Raw genomic sequence first — 23,319 nt, forward strand, 5'->3', positions numbered from 1 at the left:
TGTGCCTTTTACAACTGATCAAGGTGCGAACACAATCGCCGCAGGGGACACCGTGGGTGTTATTCTACTTCCCCCACCCACAGGGGGTCCTGATACGTAGCAGAAAGTGCTAAACGTCTACGATATTCAACTATGCTGGAGGTACTCAACCTTATGAGTAGAAGGGAATGCGCAACCATCACGGATATGTGGGCATGTAGCGCAAAAAGTAACCTAACGTAACGTGCACGATTTCTTATTTTGTTGAATTGGAACTCAAGTCTCATGTCTTGTTCACGACCAGGTTCATAAGTCTTGTATTGTGCGGTTTTTTGTTTTATAATTCACGTTTTTTTGCCACGGTTTCTTTGCTTTTGCAACCACAGTCCGCATTAATTTCTGATAACAGGATAAACGGAGGAAGTCAAACAGAAAACGACAGCAAACCTGATCGCCTCTACACGGCCGTAATGCAACTCACTCCACCGACACGCAGTACACTGTACACAGTGAAGCAGTCAACTCGTAGCACTATCACAGCGCTGTCTTTTGCTCACCGCTCACGAATGACATAGAGCTGCCCAGACCGGCCCGTGCGATGACGTCACGGGCTTCGTATGTTCTAGCCTTTCAAAGCCCATTGCCGTCCGTTACCAAAGCAGCTCATGGGCTGGGCCGCTGTGCAGGATTCTGGTATGTCACATGATTACAATACCAATAGCTGCACACAATTCTCAGCATCTTTCTTTACTAACTTCGCCTTAGTACGACCAAATTTCTTCTTTCGATGACATCAGTACGTCTACAACTTATAAACCGACATTAACTTTGCATGAAATAACTGAAGCAGCGTTATTCGAATTTAATAATATTTGGTACTATAATTAATTTTAGTAATGATAATAATAGTATGATCTCAGTTACGGTTTGGCAAGCATTTTAATTTAAGCCACCTGTTTGTTAATTTTGACGTTCCAATTTACTGTACCAGATATCACAGAAACTGTACATCTGTTGCGCGATCTCTGACCGAGTTTTGATTAATTTTGTTAGATAAACACCAAGTGGGTCACCAGAGATTATTTACATGCCGACATCGTACTACATGAAATGTCGAATGTTTTTTCCACCCTTGAAAAATTCGACTACCTCTGGCAGATTTGAACCCGCGAACTTTGAATCTGTAAGCCGGCAATCAATCAACAGAGTTCGACAACATAGACAAAGTTTTTCTATTACTGTATATGAGAATTAGGAGAGTTCCATATAAATTCGAACATTTATAATATCACTGATTGTTGTGGAAATGGTATAATCTTTCATGAGACAATTGATTTCTCATGTTGAACGTCGATAATAAAGTTGTGTACAGTAATTTGTGCTTGTATATTCTAACGCAGTATAAACCATTTCTTTGGACAATAGTTCATTACTTCACAATAAGTGAGCATGCCGCACAATAACAGTAATATTCATAATTGATTTCTGGGAAAATATATTAACCATAATTACCTATTTCACAATTGTTCTCCTTGTACACGTAGCCTAGGCGTAAACAATACGTTCATCTACCATAAACCAAGCCGTGATGCGTGTGAACGACCAACGGTTCATCCTGGAGGCTTGCAGATTACGAGGTGAAGCAAGGTCAGCATTACGAATCCTCTCAGCCATTACACTTGACTTTCTGTACCGCAATTATCTATCAAAAGTCTAAGGAAAATACGGATTCGAGTTCGAAGACGCGATTTTTCTTTACTGTCCAAGTTACATCATTCTGAATAAACATACAGAAAAATGACGTTGTACACAAATATTTTTGTCCTGAACACACAGCACATCCTAAGGCATGAACTTCCTATGAGAGAAAAACAGAAAATAAAAAGAAGAAGAGGAAAAACATAATCACAAACCAGTTATGAAAATATGTACGAGTAAAATGGCATGGAAATTCAACAATAAAGTAGTCAACTGTCCAAAATACACACTCTAGTAGTCCAAATTACAAGCCATGCCAAGTTCACAATTACATATAATATTAAATTGGTCAATGTAACTTTAGCTGAACTTGAGTTAATATTTTAGTGATTACTGGATGTATGAAACACCTGTCTTTTTTTAAAAGATACTTCTCAGCACACAATCGGCCCACAGAATGAGTTTTAGGGGAAGTAAGCAATGGCTATCTTTTCTTCTTTCCCCCTCGACCTTGGATGTTGGAGCAATACTACTTGCAGTGTGAAAGATACCCTCAAGCATCTTACTGACCATATAGCAAGCAAAGGGTGACCAAACTTGCAAATACAAATTTACACATCGGTCCAAAATCAAGGACTTTCCTTATTGAAGAATCAGTAATGGTGTATTTAATACATTCTTCGGAATAATTAAACATAAATAGACCGAGTGAATTGGCTACGCCACAAACAGCTGTATGCTTCCTGTCGGGAGATTGTGGGTACGAGCCCCACAGTCGGTAGTCTTGAAAATGGATTTGCGTCGTTTCCAATTTTGACACCAGGCAAATGCTTTATTAATCCCAGTTCAATCCCTTCCATATACAGTCCGCCATAAGACCTATATGCTTAGGTGTGACGTTAGTTAAGAATATGGATGATATATTGGGGATGGAGTTTGAAAGAACTACAGCAGTAACATTCACACTTACCAGAACTTGAGCCAGTATTCTCCGATTGTATTGAGAGTGTGAGTGGACAGGGAGAGAACTACGAAGGTCGAAAGAGAACACAATCCTCCTAGTGCTCTGGTATATCGCCAGTAGGTAGAGACTCTGATCGAGGAGGGTACATTCAGTTCTCCGTAGTTATTGCGGTCTTCCTCGGTCCCTGCGCGACCTGTGAACAAATTTGAGGTGTATTTTAAACTGTTTACACTTATACAATAAAATCATAACTAACTTTGGAATCGAAAGAGAACTTTTAATACGAAGTTCAGGATGTGTTTTTTTCTGTGCAAAACGTAGTATAGACATATAGGGTGGCGTGTATAATCAATGGGCCGGCCCCGAGGTGTAGGGGTAGCGTGCCTGCCTCTTATCCGGAGGCCCCGTGTTCGATTACGTTTTTTAACCTGGATCTGAGGGCTGGTTCGAGCTGGCTCGAGGTACTCTCAGCCTACGTGATTACAACTGAGGAGCTGTCTGACGATGAGATGGCAGCCCTGGTCTAGAAAGCCAAAAATAACGGCCGAGAGGATCTGTCGTGCTTACCACACGACACATCATAATCTGCAGGCGTTCGGGCTGAGCAGTGGTCGCTCGGTAGGCCATGGCCCTTCGGAGCTTTTGCGCCATGGGTTTTGACTTGGTTTGGTTTGATATAATCAATGGATATATTAACCCAGAGCACTTATGAAACATCAACCTGAAGGTGTGGTATTTTTTCATTATCTTTGCATCAGCTAGTCATAAACGTTTTTTCACTCACTGCTATGCCCCTATGCAAACTGCCAGCCCTCTGCAGCCTCTGCCCAGTGCTCCATGGAACGGATGCGTTGGACCAGGAAGCTCCCAGCCGGTCTGAGGGCATGAGACGGCCTCCGCTTCTATTATGCCTTCCGTCTGGCGTCTCCTTGTATTTTCTTAAAGATGAAATTAAGTTCGTATTCTGGCCGCAGTCTGAAGATATTAGAATCTCATAACCTGTGTAAAATCAGGCTCGTTATGAACAAGTTTTTGTCGTTGCTTAGTGGTTGGTTATTGAGCTATGTTGTGTTGTTGTCTTGCCGAGTGAAACGTGTTGAGTAGTTCAGTGTATGTAGCAGTCACGAAAATTGACTGTACGAGTTATCGGTCTTGTTTGGAATCAAGCCAAGTGTACAGCAGCCGTGCGTTGTGGTAATCAACAGATATGTGATCGAACCTCACTGCACGGAGCTGCGTGCGAAGCACAGTGAGAGGAGAGACCTATAAATCAAGTTTACAGAAAGGTCGCCCTATCCACGTAAATACTTCCCGGCCGGAGACCCGCTTTGAAGACGAGAGACATTTGCAAATAGCCACTAATTGGTAAAGTGTTGCCATTCACTGTCGAATATATTGTGTATATATGTGTGTACTAATTGGATCAACCAGGATAAATTAGATCCATAAAACTGTTTTGTTCGTAACAATACATATATGAATATCTAAAGGAGACATTACTTTAAATTATAACTTTAAAAATGCAGAGTAATCGGTGAAGTCTATTACATACCACTGCGCGTTATCTACTCACGAGTACGAAGACTGCCAGCATCATCACAGTGGTTATCATTATCAAAACAAGAGGAATATCAAAACTCTCTTTATATATCATTTCTGATAAAACAACCATGTAACATACCTTTCGTTTTTGATCGCAGCATCTCGTACTGGATCCCTGTAAAGAAAAGAGACCATTGTATCTATAATCAAGAAGCTTCAATTTGTACAAGCCAAATTTCGTTTACTTTTGCTTGATTAATTTTCACAGGAAAAAAGTTCAAAACACAAATCTTACCTACATGTTCACCGGTCCTTAAAATACTGTTGCTGCCAATAAGGTCATCGTTTCTCTCGTTTTCAGCAGCAGTCATTTCAACAAGCAAGTGTTTTGGAACGTCATGATATGAACCACCGTGTACAATACGACCCTGAAACCATTTGAGAATATATAGTGTTCTATTTTATGTGTTTTGTTGTTGTTGTTGTTGTTATTGTTATTGATCAACTGCCCAGGAAACAATCATTTTTGTTTGAGAGAAGTGTCTCATATTTTCCTCTTATGGATAAGAATGACTACGTGCTCCTGATACGTTAAATATTTAGAAGGAAATACTACTCTACTACTACTACTACTACTACTACTACTACTACTACTGCTACTACTACTACTACTACTACTACTACTACTACTACTACTACTAATAATAATAATAATAATAATAATAATAATAATAATAATAATAATAAGGGTACCATAAGCAAGGCGTCACCCTAGAGATAGGCAATATGCTAAACGCCTGAGGGTGGTTAAGTCTTGAGAAAAGAGACTAAACTTTATAAAGGGCACACGATTTTCAAGTTCGTTAACTGATGTCACTACTTTGGTTCTGGTGCCACCTAGGGACTTGGAATGAACAGTCTTTAGTGGAGTATTGTAACTGTTAGGGGTTGGCACAAGTCAGAATATGTCTTCTGTTTCTAATTTGCCACGATCGTAATTTCAGAAAGAAATTAATCAACCATCGACCAGCTCATTCCATAAGTAGTAGTAAACTTGGACCTTATGTATCTATCTTGATCAGTGCGGCGGCCAGTGAAGTACTCCTCACAGAAGGCTACAGGTGAGCTGGGGTATCTTCTAAGATAGGTAGCTAAATCTTACTCTACATAGTATATTAATTGACTTGCGTGTATTTACGGGAAGATAGCAGCGTTCCCCTCTAGCATGTATGTATGAACCGTGGTTACCTTATTTTAATATAGGTTTTCCTTAATTCCACATTATTTTGTAAAATGTAGGTTTCTAGGCTTTCTTCCAGCGAAGTGTAACCAATCGAGCGGGCTGTATCTTAAAGATGCACGAGTGTAGACCTTCGTTTCTCTTTTTTCATTTTGAATTATTAGACTAGGATTTTTCCTCTTTCTTCCGCTCATTAATGTTCCCTCTTAGTCGCAATGTGAGATAACTTTTCGTGTGTGCCACTAGGCCTTCTACTTCATTAAGTTTTATTTGTTGTCATGTTACGGGATTGCTTGAGTGGTTTCAGCATCCCACCCTGGTTTTTATTGGGCGTTTTATCCTTAACCTTCTATTTTAGTGATTCTTGGCCGTGTAGTATGAGCTAATGCTTCTGTTTCTTTTGGATCCTTCTGACCCATATGTAGTGTTGCTGCCTCACCCAGATTGAGGGCAGCGAGTGTCAATTGGCGTAAAAGCTGACAGCTTTTAAGTGTACTAAATGGTACATTGATGTGGATATTAAGCCTTGACGGTCTTGAAACTTGAGAGTTTTATCTTCTTTTGGAAGAGCAAGAATTGAGACGAAATTAAAGCACCTCTCGAGACCCTTAATGCTTATTTTCCGCTAATTCCACCGCTTACGACCTGGTGACAAGCATAGAGGCATGAACCATTACGATATACACCCCATGCCTACAGAAAGAAATTCTATTTCAGTCACGTGACACACCCCCGAGTCAGAAATGCAGCCCTCAGGATAAGCAAGAAAGTGAAAGGTATTCATGATATTGGGACTGATATGGTCAAACTCATTGCTGATTTTATATTACCAACCTAAATTCATATAACAAATTCTCTCTCCTATACTCCAAAAATCCACCTCTCTGGAAGGAGGTTATTATGCTTCCTTTTCTGAAAAGTCCAACACATTCGGACGAGGCAGACTATCCTCCAAATTGTATTTTATTAGATCTATATTAAATCTTAGAATATATACTCCGTACCTTCAAACCCATTATGTCGTAATCCTTTCCAGTCCGGTTTCCGACAAGGATATAGTACAATTACAGTCTTACTCAACGTGACTGAGGACGTTCGACGAACAATAGACAGAGGACGATTCTGGTACTACTAGATTACAGTAAAGCTTTTATTAAGCGCAGACATTGACATGTTAAAATGGAACTGAAGGCTCTACACTTCTCTCCGAGTATGATTGCTTGGATGCATTGCTATCTTCACGGGCGTCAACAATGTGTGAAAGGTAATGACTGACTCGTTGCCTCGTGGCGCCACGTGAACGGAAGAGTTCCTCAAGGCTCGGTACTTGGACCTCTTGTTTCCGCACTCTTTGTGAATGACATTTCATCGAATCTAAGACACTGCTAATACCGTATATATGTGACGAAGATCTTTAACTATAGACCCCACAATATCAGACCTTAACAAAAATATCAAGTTATTAAGCAGAGCTTTACAGTCTGCTAGTGGCTGGTCTGCTGTACATGGCCTGAAATTGAACCCTATAAGGTCACAAGTAGTCTTTCTTGGCCCTGAAAATCAAATGATAACTATAAGTAAACGTTCATTGCCCGGTGTAATCCTTCACAAAGTTCAAATTCCTTTTGAATCACAACTGAAGAATCATGGACGAACGCATGACTTGATTTGTACATGTCATACATATCTGCCCGAAAACGTTTTCTCAGTTCTATATTATTTGTATAAATATAAACGTACCTCTGCAACAAAACTTGAAAGGAAATTAAGTGAATTGTTTGATAGTAAAGCGGATATCATAGAAGTCTGCATAGGTGTAGCTAGACTTAGTGAATATTCATTGGAGGTTTGAACAGATGACCGCTTTTTATGTTATTTCAGGCCTAATGTAAATTTAATTCAAAAGCAAATTGCAACGTTTTTCGAATACAATCAATGCAGATAGTTTCTTTAAATAATTTACAGGAGGTAAATCTATTCCAGAGCTTCCACAGCCTATCTTAGAAGTAAATGTTTTCATATTTCAATGGTGTGGCATAGTTCACAATTTTGACTGCCTAATAGTTCTGTATGCATCAGGAAAAGATAATTTTGTTGTAAATCGTATCAACGTTGTAAAAGAGTATCTAATAGTTTTTAACACAGATATGTTAATTTGTTCTTTGTAGAAATTTAATGTGTCTCTTCGACTCCTTGGCTGAATAGTCAGCGTGGAGGCCTTCGGTTCAGAGGATCCCAGAGTCGATTCCCGGTCAGGTCAGATTTTAAAAGCGTTTGGTTAATTCTTCTGGCTCGGGGACTGGGTGTTTGTGTTTGTCTCAAGACTCTACTCTTCATATTCATACAAAACACCACACTACCAACCACGAAAGAAACACGCAATAGTGATTACTTCCCTCCACATAGCGTTGGTGTCAGGAAGGGCATCTGCCGTAAACAGGGCCAAATAGACTTTTGCGACGCAGTTCGCCCACGCAACCATACAGGTGTGGGAAGAGCGATAGAAGAAGAAGATGAAACTTTATTCGTCACAACTTTCTGGTCATCAGTCTCATCCTTAATGCCATATGTCAAGTTACGCATAGTAGCTTATTTTCCCCTTTCCTGAACCGTTGTTTAAGCTGATACCAATTAAAAAATTCAGACGTTTACATACTTCTAATATATGTAAGTTACCATTAATCACTAAATCGTTTTTGATAATAGTTAAAGTCAAATCTGGGTTAATTATCAAAGATATTTGGATTTTTGGTAACTGTTTTTTCGTCAGACTATCTGTAAATATACTTATCTTGTTATTGCTTTCTTTCGCATACACATTTTCCAGTCCAGAAGCATACTTTACTGCAAAATTCTGTTATATTGCTCGGAAGCGATTAATGGTGTGTAGTAGTTCCTCGTAATTCTTGGAATCTTGAGTACGTTCTTATATTTCCTTGCATCTTTTGTCGGAATCTTTTTTTCTTGAGGCAAAACTTTCTACATATATGCCGGCTAGTTTTCGTAATTTGTTAGTTAACTTTAACCAATCCCGTTTCACAGTTAACACAGAACCATCATACAGTGTCACCGAATCTTCCTACACTATATACCTTTCATCGAAATGTTTGATGCATTCCTTTGACGAATTAATAACTTTGAAATAACTCCTGTGGATAGCTCTATCTATGTTGGAGATTTAGTGGGATCTTTAGAAAACGAAGATGTAGTGACGGGTTATTTAGGATCATAGTTAGTTTTACAACCTAGGATGTAAAATGTAAACGGCATATTCAGTCACTCTTGTGTAATTCACAAGGATATATCATAACACCAGATCTAGAAATTATTAGCGTCGTCAAGAACGGGGATGAAGTGATCGAAAGAACCACACGCAAACAGCCAAGATCGCTGACCTTAAATGGCATGACTTGAAGCAAGGCGTTCGCTCGCACCATCTTCTGTGGGGACAAGGCCTCTGAGGTGACGGGGGAGCAGCTGGGCCTGTATATATAGCGTGACCTTGGTTGCATAATTCTGTGTGTAACAAATTGGAATCAGACGTGAGAAATGATAAGGATGTGAATATTAGAAAGGTGTTGAACTGTCGGAGCATGTGTGGAACATACACAATTCATTCCTGAAACATAGAGAAGTTGTGATACAGTGATTGTAAGTGTGTAATTCTCATGTCTTCCGTATTGAAATTGCTCACTGCTGATTAATCTCACCTCAACTTCCACAGCCTACCCCACCCACGCCCCCTTGCTAGCAATGATATTTGTCCTTTCAATCCATGCATCCCCTCAGTTCCCTTTCTGTGTCATTAAGAGCTCTCGTGCAGCTCCACCTGCTATGAACGACATTTTGATCCTACAAAGTTAAACGCCATAACCTGAAGTAAAATGTTCCTGGCAGGTCAACAACTGTCACCATTAGCATAAATGACCCTTGTCCAATAGTGCGGAGAGTGTACCAGGGGTAAACCTTCTCCGCCTATTTAAACTGCGCGTCTTCTCTATGGCCATATATGCCAATGGACTTGAAATTGTAGACTACCAAAGAATTTCGTCTTCTATAGTTAGGTGGCTCTACCATCGATATGTTTGCTCCTTCTACAGGACTAAAAACTAATTACTTAATAGAGTAATGTTTATTTTAGGAGTTGGTAAACCTTTTCCCGGAGATTGTTTTTTTAATGCACCACAATTTTCAACACTTCTGCTGGTTCATCCTGGTTTCCGCTGCTCTTACCTCTTCACTCTGCACATCCATTCCTTCACTGCATTCGCCTCTCTGACTTTCTTCTTCACTGTCTATGTCCGTACCGGTATTCCTATGCCTTCCTATTTTCACCCCTTTATCTACTGCACTTTCCTTTTTCACTATGTACGATCACACTTTCACCATGCGCATCTCCCTGCTTTACCTCGCTTAACTTCCTACTCCCCTTGGTTGTTTCCTTATCACCGTGTCCATCTTCTCCAAGGCCACTGACCATAACTTGCCTTTCTTCCACTCTCCTTCCCATTTCTTCTTCTTTCTTCATATTTGCTTCTAAATCCCGTAGTATCGTCACCGGCCAAAACCTAGTCCACTGGCCATTGGATACCACTAGATATTGTCCCATAATATAAGCTCTTAGCCCTTGAAATCTGGCCCGGACTAAATGTTTTTTAGGGTATTTATATTCCTCACACTTCTCTTCCCATGTCTCTTTTGATCCAGATTTTCGTGATCCGTAGATTATCCGCGCCTCTTATCACTATTTCCACCATCAGGGTGGAAAACAACTTCACTTTTATCGGCCTGTTGCCCCGTGCTTTGCCTATCCTTTCTACATCGTCTATATCAACTTCACTGAAGTTAATTTTCATCCTTTTTTGGATGAGTTCCATAACCTTGTAGATCGTCAACACTTTGTCCTCTCCTTTTTCGTCCGGCACTCCATATATAAATAAGCATTTCTTCCTTCTTTCTTGGCAACTGCCTTTTATTTCAGCCTTCAGTTTCAACACCTCTTCCTCCATTTCCCTTTTCTCCTTAAGTGACGCAATTTCACTCTCGTTGATTCCTTTTTTTTTGCTAGGGGCTTTACGTCGCGCCGACACAGATAGGTCTTATGGCGACGATGGGATAGGAAAGGCCTAGGAGTTGGAAGGAAGCGGCCGTGGCCTTAATTAAGGTACAGTCCCAGCATTTGCCTGGTGTGAAAATGGGAAACCACGGAAAACCATTTTCAGGGCTGCCGATAGTGGGATTCGAACCTACTATCTCCCGGATGCAAGCTCACAGCCACGCGCCTCTACGCGCACGGCCAACTCGCCCGGTCGTTGATTCCTACTTTGGTCCTTGTTTCATCAGTTTTTCCCTGCATCCATCGCCTCATATTCTCAAATTCATTCACTTGTTCTTTCATCATATTTTAAATTTATTCAAATGGGCATACTTCTTCCACCACCTCCCTAACCACCCTCCTTATTACCTCCACATCTTCCCAGCTCATGTTGCCATTGGGAGTCGGTCCGGGGTTTACTTCCACACCCCCTATGACTAGCAATAGCATAATCATCGTTGCCACCACTATCATCTCACCCTTCAATCTTGATTCCACTTCACCTCCTTCACACCTGGCTGTTTCCTTCTTCCCTCGCCCCTGCCAACTTCCGATAACTGCCCGATATTGATCTACACCAATCATCCTCTTCTTCACTCCCGTCTTCCTTCTTCCACGCACCGCTCGCACTTCACTCCCGCTTTACCAGCACACCCGACTCAGCACGTCTACAACTGCTGCCTGTCTAGGTAAGACTGTGCTCTATGTAAACTTAACAAACTTGTAATTATCGCAAGTTGATGTTCGGACTTTTAAGACTCCGATATTGTTAGAGCTGACGAGCTTATTAATAACCTGTTATATTGTCTGTTAGTCATTCAGATTTTCTACCTCTCAATTTAAAACTGGAAAGAAATAAAATATCCAAATTTGTTATGTAAAATGCTGCTCTAAGTAATTCCTTGTCCAGCCATTCAACCCAAGCGCTTCCTGTTCATCTGTTAGCCATGAAAACTTCGTAACAAGTGGCAGCGGATCGTGTTTGAATGAGCCTGGACAATGCCTCTTTTGACTATTCTCTAAATTTCTATTTGAACACTAGAAAATTTTCTGTTTTCCTATTTCTCTAAATTTCGTCAAAATTTCATTCATCATGTCTCTCACGAGAGACGTTCTTGCTACTTGGTTTTTACGCAAGGAAGAGCTTATTTATTAACTATTAGAACGTTTCAGTCTAGTGGCACGACTGAACAGATGCGTCTAGATAAAAGGATTATTTAGGTCCACCTATTTGTAAACCTGTTTATGGAGAGAAGAAAGCTGGTGAAACTTTATCCACGATCACCATTAACATTGCTGATCTTGCATCTGTTGTTGGTTTTTAGACGCAGGTGAACCCTCCGCTAAGCAACTTAAACGTGTTCAGGCTAGGCTGTTTCACTTCTATAATAGAGTAGGGGATCTGTTGTCTCTTAAGCTCAGCGAAGGACATACTAGTATGGCTGACTTTTTGTGCCAATATATTTCTGAGCTGTCTAGTAAAGTGAACCAATTTTTGTCTGGGTTCGTTAGTGGGAAGAGTGATTTCATTGCCACCATGCACTATGAATACGAAAGAGGAACATAATAAGTCTTCAGATAGTTGGGAATCATTTGAACACAGCAGGCATCTGCCCCATCTGAAGAGATAGGTAATACGATCGGCAATCCCCAACCCCTCCCCCCATTTTTCATTATTAATGCCGCTTTCGAAGCATCTCACCATCCGGCTTCATCTCCGGTAGTATCCCCAGGATTTAGCAGCTTACCCCATCCTTTAGCCATGTTGCTTAAAGGGATTTCAAGATTTTCTCTCAACTCCACTACGACGTCATTTCGTTTTTAAGATTTCTGGTGGAATTCCAAGATCACGCTTTGGTGTTTTCCCTTTCGCACTCTCAAATCTTACAGATAATCTATCCCTACACAGTTGGTGTCTTGTCAAACAAGATAGAGCCATATCGGAAAGAAGTTCCACTGAAATTTTCCATGCACACTTATTGGCTAAAATTATTCCAGTGAGAGCCTTGTCGGCATTAATTCAGAAATACTATTTCAGATTTCAGATTCTAGATAAAATCTATCCGATTTCATTCACGATATCAAATTGTAGAGTAGAATATTTGCCCTGCACTATTCCGAAGGTCAAATAGTACAGACCGTTATTGAAGGCATTCCTCCATATTACCGCTCATATTTGTGTATTGCTTCCCGTCCTCAAACGTTTAGGGAACTTGAGGCCAAGTCAGTTTCTGCGGAGGGAGTGAAATTTGCTGACACACTGAGAGTTGCGCGCGACCCAACTCCATCTTCTAATATTTCTCGGCCTTCCCCACGTAAAACTTTCACTCCCCGTAATTGCTATGCTTGAGGGTCTGTGGATCATTTAAGGTATAATTGCCCCCTATTAAATACCAGAAGTTCTAAAAATGGATATTCTGCCTCTTCAGGCTGTTTTAAATGTGGTTCATTCACACACTTGGCAGAAAATTGTAAATAACAACCTTGTTCTACCTCAGGTAATGATAGTAACAGAATTTGAATAGAGTGCCCAGTTGAGTCCTCGTCCCAGTCTGTCTCCAGGCTCAGCCCAGTTTGATTCCGATTACACAATTTAAGGCATTTAGAAAGTAAGTCCATTTAAAGCTTTCTTTGAGGGTCCTAGATAATGTTAGAAAATTGCTTCCGATGCTCCAGGATTTTTGCCCTTTCTCAAAATTGAAATAAACAATGTACCTGTCACTGCTCTCTTAGATTCCAGAAATATAGTATCCATCATTTCAGGAGACTGACATTATAAATTGAAGTACTCTTATAAATTTCCTGAATATGGTACTTCCAGTGTAAAATGTGTTTCGGCCAACTCTTCCTCTTTGGGAAGAGTAATTTGCATATTCCCATTTTGACGTGTAATTCTGCATCATGTTCTCGTGTTTCGCCTCCTCAGAGTGAGATGACGTTAGACCTTAATCATCTACCTGAGGATCAAGCTACTTACTTTCGTAAATTATGTCAGTCATTTTCCGATGTATTTTCAGAAAATCTAAGTAAGACTGACTTAATTGAGTAAAAGGTAGAGGTTACTCGTTCGATCCCCGTAAGTTTTCCTCCTTATAGGTTGTCACCTGCGAGGATGAAGGCCCTCAAGGAAATTATCGATAAGATTTTGAGCGATGATTATCATTCGCCCCTCTGCTTCGGCATATTTTTCATCAATTTTTCCTGTGCCAGAATCACAAGGTGGCTTCAGGCCAGAAATTTATTACAGGGAGTTGAATGGTAAGATTTTTCTCCAGTCAGTACCCCTTCCCGACTTGCATTAATGCTTCTCTTGGTTTCTTAAGGCTAAAATTTTCACCATCTTAGATCTCAATCAAGTCTATAATCAGATACCACTTCCGGAAGAATCGAAACACCTGACTGCTTTCGCTGCGGACTGGAATTTATACGAATAAAACTGCTTACACTTCGGGCTCCCCACGAGAGCGGCGCTTCTCACTAGACTGCTAGACAGGGTCTTCTCTGATATTAAATTATAATACCTTTACCATTATTTAGATGATGTTGTTTTTACTCAGAGACGTTTGAAGAACATCTAGATCATCTAGAGGAAACACTCAAACGCCTCCGTAAAGCAGATTTGGTGGCTCAATAGTTAAAAGTATCCTTTGCTAAACCATCAATGTCCTTCTTGGGGCATATAGTTTTCCCCGGTGGAGTTTCGGCTGTTCGTAATTTAAAGCCTCACAAAGATGTTAACGGTGTTGCCAGATTCATCGGTATGGTAAACTTCAGAAAATTTGTCCAAAAATTAGTTAACCGGGCGCTATCCCTGAACCTCCTTCGCAGTAAAGATGTCAAATTCGAATGGGGTCCTTCTCAACAAGCTGCTTTCGAGGATCTCAAATTAACCCTCTGCAAAGCCCCTGTCTTGGCTACGCCGGAATTTTCCAGGAAGTTCATTGTGCAGACGGACGCGTCTCGTACCTTGTCGCCTCAAGAGGCAAAATATTCCATATATGAACTAGAGGGACTCGCTGTACTCTTTGCCTTAGAAAAATTCCGTCTTTATCTAGAGAATGCCAAGTCTGAACTAGAGACCGATAATCACGCTCTAAGTTGGGCGATTGCTAGGCCCCATCGTACCGGGTGAATTGCTCGCTGGGCAAACAGAATTTCTGCTTTCCAGTTTGAGGTATGGCACATCTGAGAATGTGGTCGCAGATGGGTTAAACATAATGTTTTCTAGTGATCCTATAAGTTATCCTACCACACCGTCTGGTATAAGTGCCATCTTGACTCATGTCCCTATGTTATACCACGATATTGCTAAATGCCAATGTGAAGATTCGTTCCTGTCTCCCATCACTGAAACCCTTTCTTCTGGGGAATATGTTGTCCATTATGTACTAAGGAATGGGGTCTTCTGTTGCCCGTCAAGGCAAGACCAAAAGATGAAAATTGTTGTTCCACCTATGATCTTCAAATATTACCATGAGACCCCATTAGCGGGACATCTGGCCATTTTTTAAACCAGAGAGAAAATAAGGGTACTGTTTATCTGGAAGGCCATAGACGGCGAAATTAAAGATTTCGTTAAAGCATTTAAAACTTGTCTGATAAGGAAGACCACATTATCTATCAAACTGGGGCTGCTGTCATCGCACCTATACTGAAATTCAACTCAAGAGCTTAGGGAAAGTATCCTTCCGCACGTGAGCACCTCCCCTGTTCCCCCTTCCCGTCTCCGTTCTCCATCTCCGCCACAACCAGCTTATTATTAACGCCGTGCGTCCATCTGACAAGTACTTCATTCTGAAATAGTGAAGCATCAAACAAAATCACATCCTTTCACACAGCTGTATTTTGATTACGTACCATACCTATTTATTCCTTTACTAACCATGTTAAAGCTCTATATTACTGACGAATACTGAGGCAAGAGAAGTAAGGTTTATTTTATTTCATAATGTAATTTGTGTGAGGCACATGGGACTTACAACATAAGTATACGATTACGCTCTCGTGCAACGACTGTCAGTGGCAGTTTCTCACAGTTAAAAAAGCTGAAGAAACCACCTGTGAGTGGGATTACAAAATACAATGTTTCCAGGAATGTTGTAAATATTGTAGTCTTGTCATTCAGAAGGTAAAAACGAACTCATGATCACCTCATGACAACATTTCTGCAGGTAGAGGGCGGTTACGAATATAAAGCAAAGTACATATTATTATTATTATTATTATTATTATTATTATTATTAATATTATTATTATTATTATTATTATTATTATTATTATCGAATATGCCAAGGATCCTGTTCCTATACCGTGTTAAGGCCCTTCCTGTTTTATTTACGGCGAGTGCTGAGCTGACACATCGATGTTTCGCTGGAGACTTGGATTTTCCGTGGAGTTTAAACTCCACGCGAGCGGCGTAAACACTGTACATAGAAACGCCGGTCAGCTGCGTGGTGTTTTTCACCACGTCTTCCACAGTCCACAGCGGATTCTCATCTTGTAGGCTACTGTAAACGTTTAAAACAATTTGGTTTAGATTTTCTACTTAATTTTTCTCCACTTTTGTTAGCTTTAAAGTATTTCACAGGGGACTCAAGCGTCACAGCATCACACACGTCTCGCTCACAGCTGGCAGCCATTATGAATACTGGACATGCTGTTGCAGCCAGTATTGCCAACAGTTTTCTTGGATCCATCTTCAACGTCGCACATATTATGCGAACTTATCAGCAAGGGAATGAACTCGAACAAAGCTTACTAAGGACACAGTGCATAAGATATCAATATCATATTAAATTATTATTATTTTGCTACATACAACACTGAGAACAATAACTATTCATAGCCATCTATGTATGAAATATAAGAGTTGGTAGCGAACCCGAATAACATACAACCTGTGATACATTTTCCATATTTCTACAAGGCAAAATTTTTTAATTCGTCAAGTCAGTTCACCAGAATATCTAACCAAACTGAAGGAAGCTTCTGACTTCTGAAACAGGTAATAAACCTAGGGAACTATTTGGCGTTGCGGAAGCCGTTTCACCGACTAGACGTCTGACTGACATCAAAGGGACCGCTAAGGTCTTGAGTTGACTCTCAGTATAGCTTCTCGCCCATTGGAGCAATTGTTTATTGATTATGTTGGACCCTTCCCGCAATAAAAATGGTACGGCAATAAATTCTTTGTGTGTGAATGGTTTTACTCGATTTTCATGGCTGTTTTCTACTAGGCTTGTCACCGCAAAAACTACTATTTCTTGCCTCAGTTCTATATTTGCATCATTGGACCATGTCAGTATTTTGTTTCCGATATCGCTAAAGCTTTCACTTCCAATCTATTTCGTAAGTTCCGTTTCGAGCTCTCTATTTCACACGTCACTATGTATGTATGTATGTATGTATTTATTGAACTGAACATAACAGGCTTTCGCCAAGTTACAGTGTTCCAATGCAATTCAAAATAAACACTTACAGACTATTTATAGCTAAGCACTAACTACTTACTACTTAACTACCTCTAAATCTACTATGTAGCATCTTGCACATGGGCGGATCGCCAGCTCCACATGCAACACACCACCTCTACTTATAACTAAACTAACTACTTTACTACATTAAATATATACTAACTCTATCCTAAATCTGTCTGGCCGCGACATCACCCCTGGTGAGGAACTCCTACCACCCTTCCCTGGGATGTCACGACCAGACATGTCTCATGAGGCTCGGAAACCGATACCACATAGACCCCTTAAGCTGTCAATGTTATTTCCTCACCAATCCTTCATGTAACAGCCCACATATGTGCAGATTGCCCAGCTCCACATGTAGGCTGACACGCCTGTATTCTACTGCCGAGACGGATTCCATAACTCAGCTCATCTTTCGCTGTCTCATTGACAACTTACTTCCTCTCACCTAACACTATTCACTACCTTACTCTACTCTACACGTGCAGACGTACCGAATCAACACTTTAGCTTCAGATAGGCCAGGCCTATCTCCCCCCCTTACAATTCTACTGTACGTCAGCAGCCAAAACAAACTAACTAACAAAAACCAAAGTAAAAAAACAGGCAGACAAACAACAAACAACCTCATTAGAAGGAATACAGTTCGACTTACATATCAATGAACTGAATATACTAATTAGAAATATACAATATCTAAGGAACAGAGGAACAAAACTGAACAAATATAAAAACGAAACATAATACTAAACTTACAGTATAATTATTGTCGCCCTTACTTATTAGTGACTTAAACTCTATAATTTTCCGTATCTGTGTATCAAAGTTGTTTCATGTACATACATGGTTACAAAACTTCGTTATTATTAACCCATGTAGAGATGATACTTCGGAGATAAATACTTTCCGCATGTTTTCTTCTACTGACTATAATCAATTTTAAACTTCTTATTCAGTGTACGGGTAACTGATCGATTTTGAGTCTCCCTCTTCCAACTTCGGTCGTCCGAGGTACGAGAGCCGAGACTTCGTTCATCCTGAAATACTAGCATGCATTCCTGTATGTGTAGTTTAAGTGTCCCATAATATCCTTTTAACCATGTGTACTCGTTCTGATTTCGCTGTTTCAATTTTTTCAGCAGCATGTGCCCCTTCCCTCATTCACCAATTTCATTTTTTCTCCCACAAGCTTTTTATAATTGTCAATAATTTCGATAGTTTCCCTGGCCTTTTCCATTCCCTGTTTATTAATTTGTATCTGTATACTCAGATTCTCTTTCCATTTTATTTACCTCTTCCGCTTCCAAGTATTTAACCCGTAGTGCTCTTGTACTTTCACACTGTCTCAAGAAATGTGCATTTCCTAACTCCTTTTCACACAATAAACATGTATTTGCAACTTCTGTAAATGCCTTATTTTTATAAACTCCCATCAACCACCATATCATTCCCCTGTATTCTCTTTTGCTGAATTTATCATGTATTATTTTCATACCTGGATATATATTCATGAATTCCTCCAGAGTTCTACTATTATTACCCTCAGCTCTTAGCCTTTGTATTTCTATATCTGCTACCCTCTGTGCCACTCTCCCACAGACTTTTCTTTCTTCTAAATCGTTGTCCCAATATTTCCCCATCCCAATTCCTTCTAGTATTTTCTTTAAGTTGCCCGCTCAGTACCCATCCTGATACCTCATTTGGTGTCGGTAAGCTATATCTAGAACTTCTCCCCCTCCTCCCCTTTTTAACCTAAACCAATATTTTATTAGTCTCTTAATAATAATAATAATAATATCGTGTGGTTATTTCTAGCCGAGTGCAGCCCTTGTAAGGCAGGCCCTCCGATGAGGGTGGGCGGCATCTGCCATGTGTAGATAACTGCGTGTTTTGTGGTGGAGGATAGTGTTATGTGTGGTGTGTGAGTTGCAGGGATGTTGGGGACAGCACAAACACCCAGCCCCCGGGCCATTGGAATTAACCAATGAAGGTTAAAATCCCCGACCCGGCCGGGAATCGAACCAGGGACCCTCTGAACCAGTCTCTTAATTATAACCACTTTTATAATAATGTCTGTAAACATTAATCTTGCCCCACTATTCGCTGTACATATTGGTAAGCCTGTAATTATTTTAATAAATCTACTAGTGACTGAATCGACCATTACTATTTCCTTTCCTGTGCCCCATACTTCTGCAGCGTATAGCATTTTGGATTTAATCACAGCGTTGAATAAATTTCTTTGTACCCTAAAATCAATATTAGGCATCCTGTTATCTAATATTCTTATACTAGCTAGGGCTGCTGCACCAATCAGTTTTGCCCTCTTGACGTGTTCAGACCAATTTCCATTTCCTGATATGATAATTCCTAAATATTCTAACTTGTTAACTACTTCCAGATTTACTCCTTCAAGATACCATATTTCCTTTTTGGCTAATTTGTTCCCGTTTTTGCACACCATTTACTCTAGTTTTCTGTGCTTAAATTTTCATATTCCATTCTTTACAGTACTTCTCGATACCATCAATAATTTTTTGCATTGCAACTGGCGTTACTGTGAACAGGAGTATGTCGTCAGCAAAGACAAGACCATGAATATCCTGATTTTCTAAACATGGCAGTGCTAATCTTTCCTCAACTTCAAATTCTAGTATATCGTTAATGAACAATAGAAATAAAATCGGTGACAATTTACACCCCTGTTTCAGACCCATTTTAGAGATAATCTCTCCTACTACTACTCCTTCTTTGACTCCCACAGACCACTTTACTTAGGCATATATCTTTTCTATAGTCCTTATCATTTTACATGACACTCCTACTTGTCTCAATCTAGTAACGACTGCCCCCTCCCCCTGTTCACAGTATCGAATGCTTTTTCTAAATCCATTGATGTAATATAGAGCTTTCCACCTTTCTTCTTTACATATTTGTCAATAAGAGTTCTCACAATAAAATCATTATCTGGTGGTGCTCTCCCTCTTCTGAAACCACTTTAAAATTTCGACAGGATTGAATGTCTCTCTGCCCAGCTCCTTAGTCTATTTGCTAGTATACCGGTATATACTTTCCCCAATGTATCTAATAAGGTAATTCCCCTATAGTTTCCTGGATTTAATATATCCCCTTTATTTTTGCATATAGAGCATATTATCCCCTCTTTCCAAGCTTTTGAAAATATCCCTTTCTCGAAGATTTTATTGAATATCTTTGTCAAAATTTCCAACATGCCGCTTCGTTCTCCCATCTCTTTCCAAAATTCATATATGATACCCGAAATAGCTCCTGATTTTCCCTTTTTGGCTCGTTGTAACAGGTTCCTTATTTCGTAAGTCGAAACAGCCTCATCTAATTCAGGCAGAGTGACACTCAAACCCCCCGAGACAGTAATCCCCCCATGATGAGCTCTCCATTTGTCTTCTTTATTCAATAATTTCTCGAAATACTGGACCCATGTACTATGACTTATATTGGTCCCCCCAGAACCCGACTTCTTGGTTATTTAATTTATTTTATCCCATACTTTCCAACTGTCATTGTCCTTACCCTTTTTATTTATGTCTGCAACCATCTTTTGTTGCCATTCCGACTTCGTCTTTCTTAACAATTCTCTGTATCCTTTCCTTTTTTTTTTTTTACAAAATTCGTTTCTAACTACTTGACCACAATCCACCCTGTATCTCCTAAGTGCCTTCATAACTAGTGACTTTTTCTTTACAAATTCTGTATTATACCATCCATCTTTTATCTGCGTTTTACTTAGATTTTGCCTCATACCTTTCCTGCCATTCCTATTAAATTTTCTATCCTGGTTAGGACTTCCTCCACTCTATTATTTTCTATCAATTTTACAATACCTTTTTTCCAAACCTCAAAATTTTCTCCATTGAAATACTCTCTGAATTCATTTCCTAATTCTTCTATCCAACGATACCTAGGTATTTTCCTCTCTTGTGCGCTATCGTAAACGATCTCTTGCGCTCTTATATCTTGAATCATTAATTTTATAGATACTGGCATATGATTTGCCTCTGCCCAATCCTTAATGCTTATCTCTTTGATAATTTTCAAGCTATCCCTACAGCATACAACTAGGTCAATTGTACTGCCCCCATCTTCTACTATATAGGTTAGTTTTCCACTCTCATCTCCGAACCACCACCCAATCAATCTATAAAGCTCCTCTATCGGGCATAATTCTAGTAGATTTTCTCCATTTCTGTTACATTCTTTATCCTGGCTATTTCTACTAACTACTAATACCCCGTCCTCAAGTTGACTGTAAAATGGCTTCTTGTCCCCTATCCTCGCGTTAAGATCGCCCATAATAATAATAATGCTTGCCTGATCATAGGTACTTCTCATTCGTCTAATTTCTGTCGCTAAATTTTCAAAATATTCATTCTGCGCAAATGGGGAGCTCAAAGGTGGATTATATATAAAAGCTATTCATATTTCATTCCTCCACTTGACCCTATCTAATATTCTTATCCAGATTAATTCCTTAAACTCAGATTCTAAGAGCTGTATTCTATCTTTTAAGTTGTTTTGATTACCACTGAAATTCCACCCGATATCCTTCCTCTATTGGATCTCCTTGATCCATATTGACTCCATACGATACACCCTTCTATCTTTAAGTCTTTCTTGTAATCAGCCCAAGTTTCTACAAGCCCAAGGATGTCCATTTCTTCCAGTACCGTAGCTCTTTAAAGTCTTCGTTACCTATTTTGCTCCATACTCCTTCAATATTAATACATGATACACTTAACTCTAGTTATTTTTTACTTTTATGTTCTAAACTCCCTGTCTTACTTCTAGTCATTCTAGATCTTTTCACTTCCATTATACTCCCCTCCGGAGAACAAATAACGTCCTTCTCAGATAGTTCTTCTGTGATTTTTAATCTACTATCTGAATCCATCCCCTTCTTCTGAAAAAAGTCTTTTAGACTCACTGACCTACGCCTGGAAGTATCCTCAGCTCCTCCACGCGGCGCCGCTATTGACATCCGGCTAACCTCGTCGTTACTCCCACTGTTATTTAACTCAACTGTAAGATCTAACGTAGACCGTTGAATCACCTGTCCAGGGTTATCAACACCAGCACCGCACGTATACTCTAGAACCCCTTGTGTCATCACTCCTTCACCATGCACTTCCGCTGATGACCCAAACTGCTTACTTCGTTATTTAAACATATCACCCAGATCACTGACCGTCCACGTTCTCGTCCTGGTATCTCCTATCATATTCAAGCGGTTTCCTCTTATAAATGCCCGTAGATTCGATTTTCTTGCATGTCGTTCACACGTCACTACTTCGGCCTACCACCCCCGGCAATCTATCGGTGAGCGGGTTAATCGTAATCTTCTCAGCCCTTATCGCCTTCCACCACGAAGGTCATTCTCGTTGGGATACATCACTGCATTGGTTATCTTCAGATTTTAATTCGGTCGTTCATGAGTCCCAAATTTTTCGTCAATTTCTCGTACGTTTAAGTTCGTCCCAAACACTCCATTGTCGAATTTGTGGTCTATTAATGAGCTCCTTCCAGAGTAAATGGATCCAGAGAATATTAGGGATCTATGGAGGAAAGATATAATCTTAAGGCCTCTCATAAGAGAGAAAAAAGGAGGTATGCCCGTGGACGAAAACTCACCAATTTAAAAGTTGGAGATCCGATCATGGTTAACAATTTTGTTTCCGCGGGCAAGCTTGCCCTCTGATTTCATTGACCTTGTGTTATTTTTGATTTTCTTACTCCTGTCACCCTTCTGGTGAGTAATATGGAGACTGAAATAATAATTTCTCAGGTAAACCCTGTTTAAACGCCTTTCTCATCATTCTTTATATGCCACCATGTGATTAAATTGATGAATTAGTTATATTTCTTTCCTTAGGGTATTTTTTAAGTCTATGTATTATAGGAAGTCAAGATAAGGAAGACTTCTGCTCCTATTGTTCATCTGAACTTCTGTACGTAAACATGTACTTCTCGTATGATTATGTTGTACCCTAAATATTAATTTTTGCTTTCATGTTAATATTCAATTGTAAAAACCTTCCCTTCTCTAATTTCTACGTATTCGGCCATAAGCCACGCCTGTCTCCAAACCTAAATCTGAAATTCCGTGTGCTCCTCCTCCAAAATCGCCAGCCTTTATGTACACTGCATGTAGTACCTGTGTACGATAGTGCCAAACATTACACCTGAGGCCATGTGAAACCCCCCTGGGAGAGATGCCAGTGCGTGATATGGGCCCGCAACGTTCCGACTAAGACTCCAGAAACTACCTCCTTTGGGCCTGTCATCGTGAAAA

The 23,319-nt window shown here is 40.0% G+C and overlaps 1 protein-coding gene across 1 annotated transcript in view; it reads right to left on the minus strand.

Annotated features, from left to right (window-relative positions):
• Window positions 1-23,319, minus strand: part of LOC136866751 (probable multidrug resistance-associated protein lethal(2)03659) — a 211,033-nt gene that overhangs the window by 128,447 nt on the left and 59,267 nt on the right. The window contains exons 8-10 of the mRNA XM_068226834.1: window positions 4,479-4,611; window positions 4,323-4,358; window positions 2,648-2,834 (exon numbers count right to left, since the gene is read on the minus strand). Coding sequence (XP_068082935.1) covers window positions 2,648-2,834; window positions 4,323-4,358; window positions 4,479-4,611 — 356 coding nt within the window. The remainder of the gene's footprint in view (window positions 1-2,647; window positions 2,835-4,322; window positions 4,359-4,478; window positions 4,612-23,319) is intronic.

Source organism: Anabrus simplex, chromosome 3, assembly GCF_040414725.1.
Source record: "Anabrus simplex isolate iqAnaSimp1 chromosome 3, ASM4041472v1, whole genome shotgun sequence".
NCBI classification, from domain to species: domain Eukaryota; kingdom Metazoa; phylum Arthropoda; class Insecta; order Orthoptera; family Tettigoniidae; genus Anabrus; species Anabrus simplex.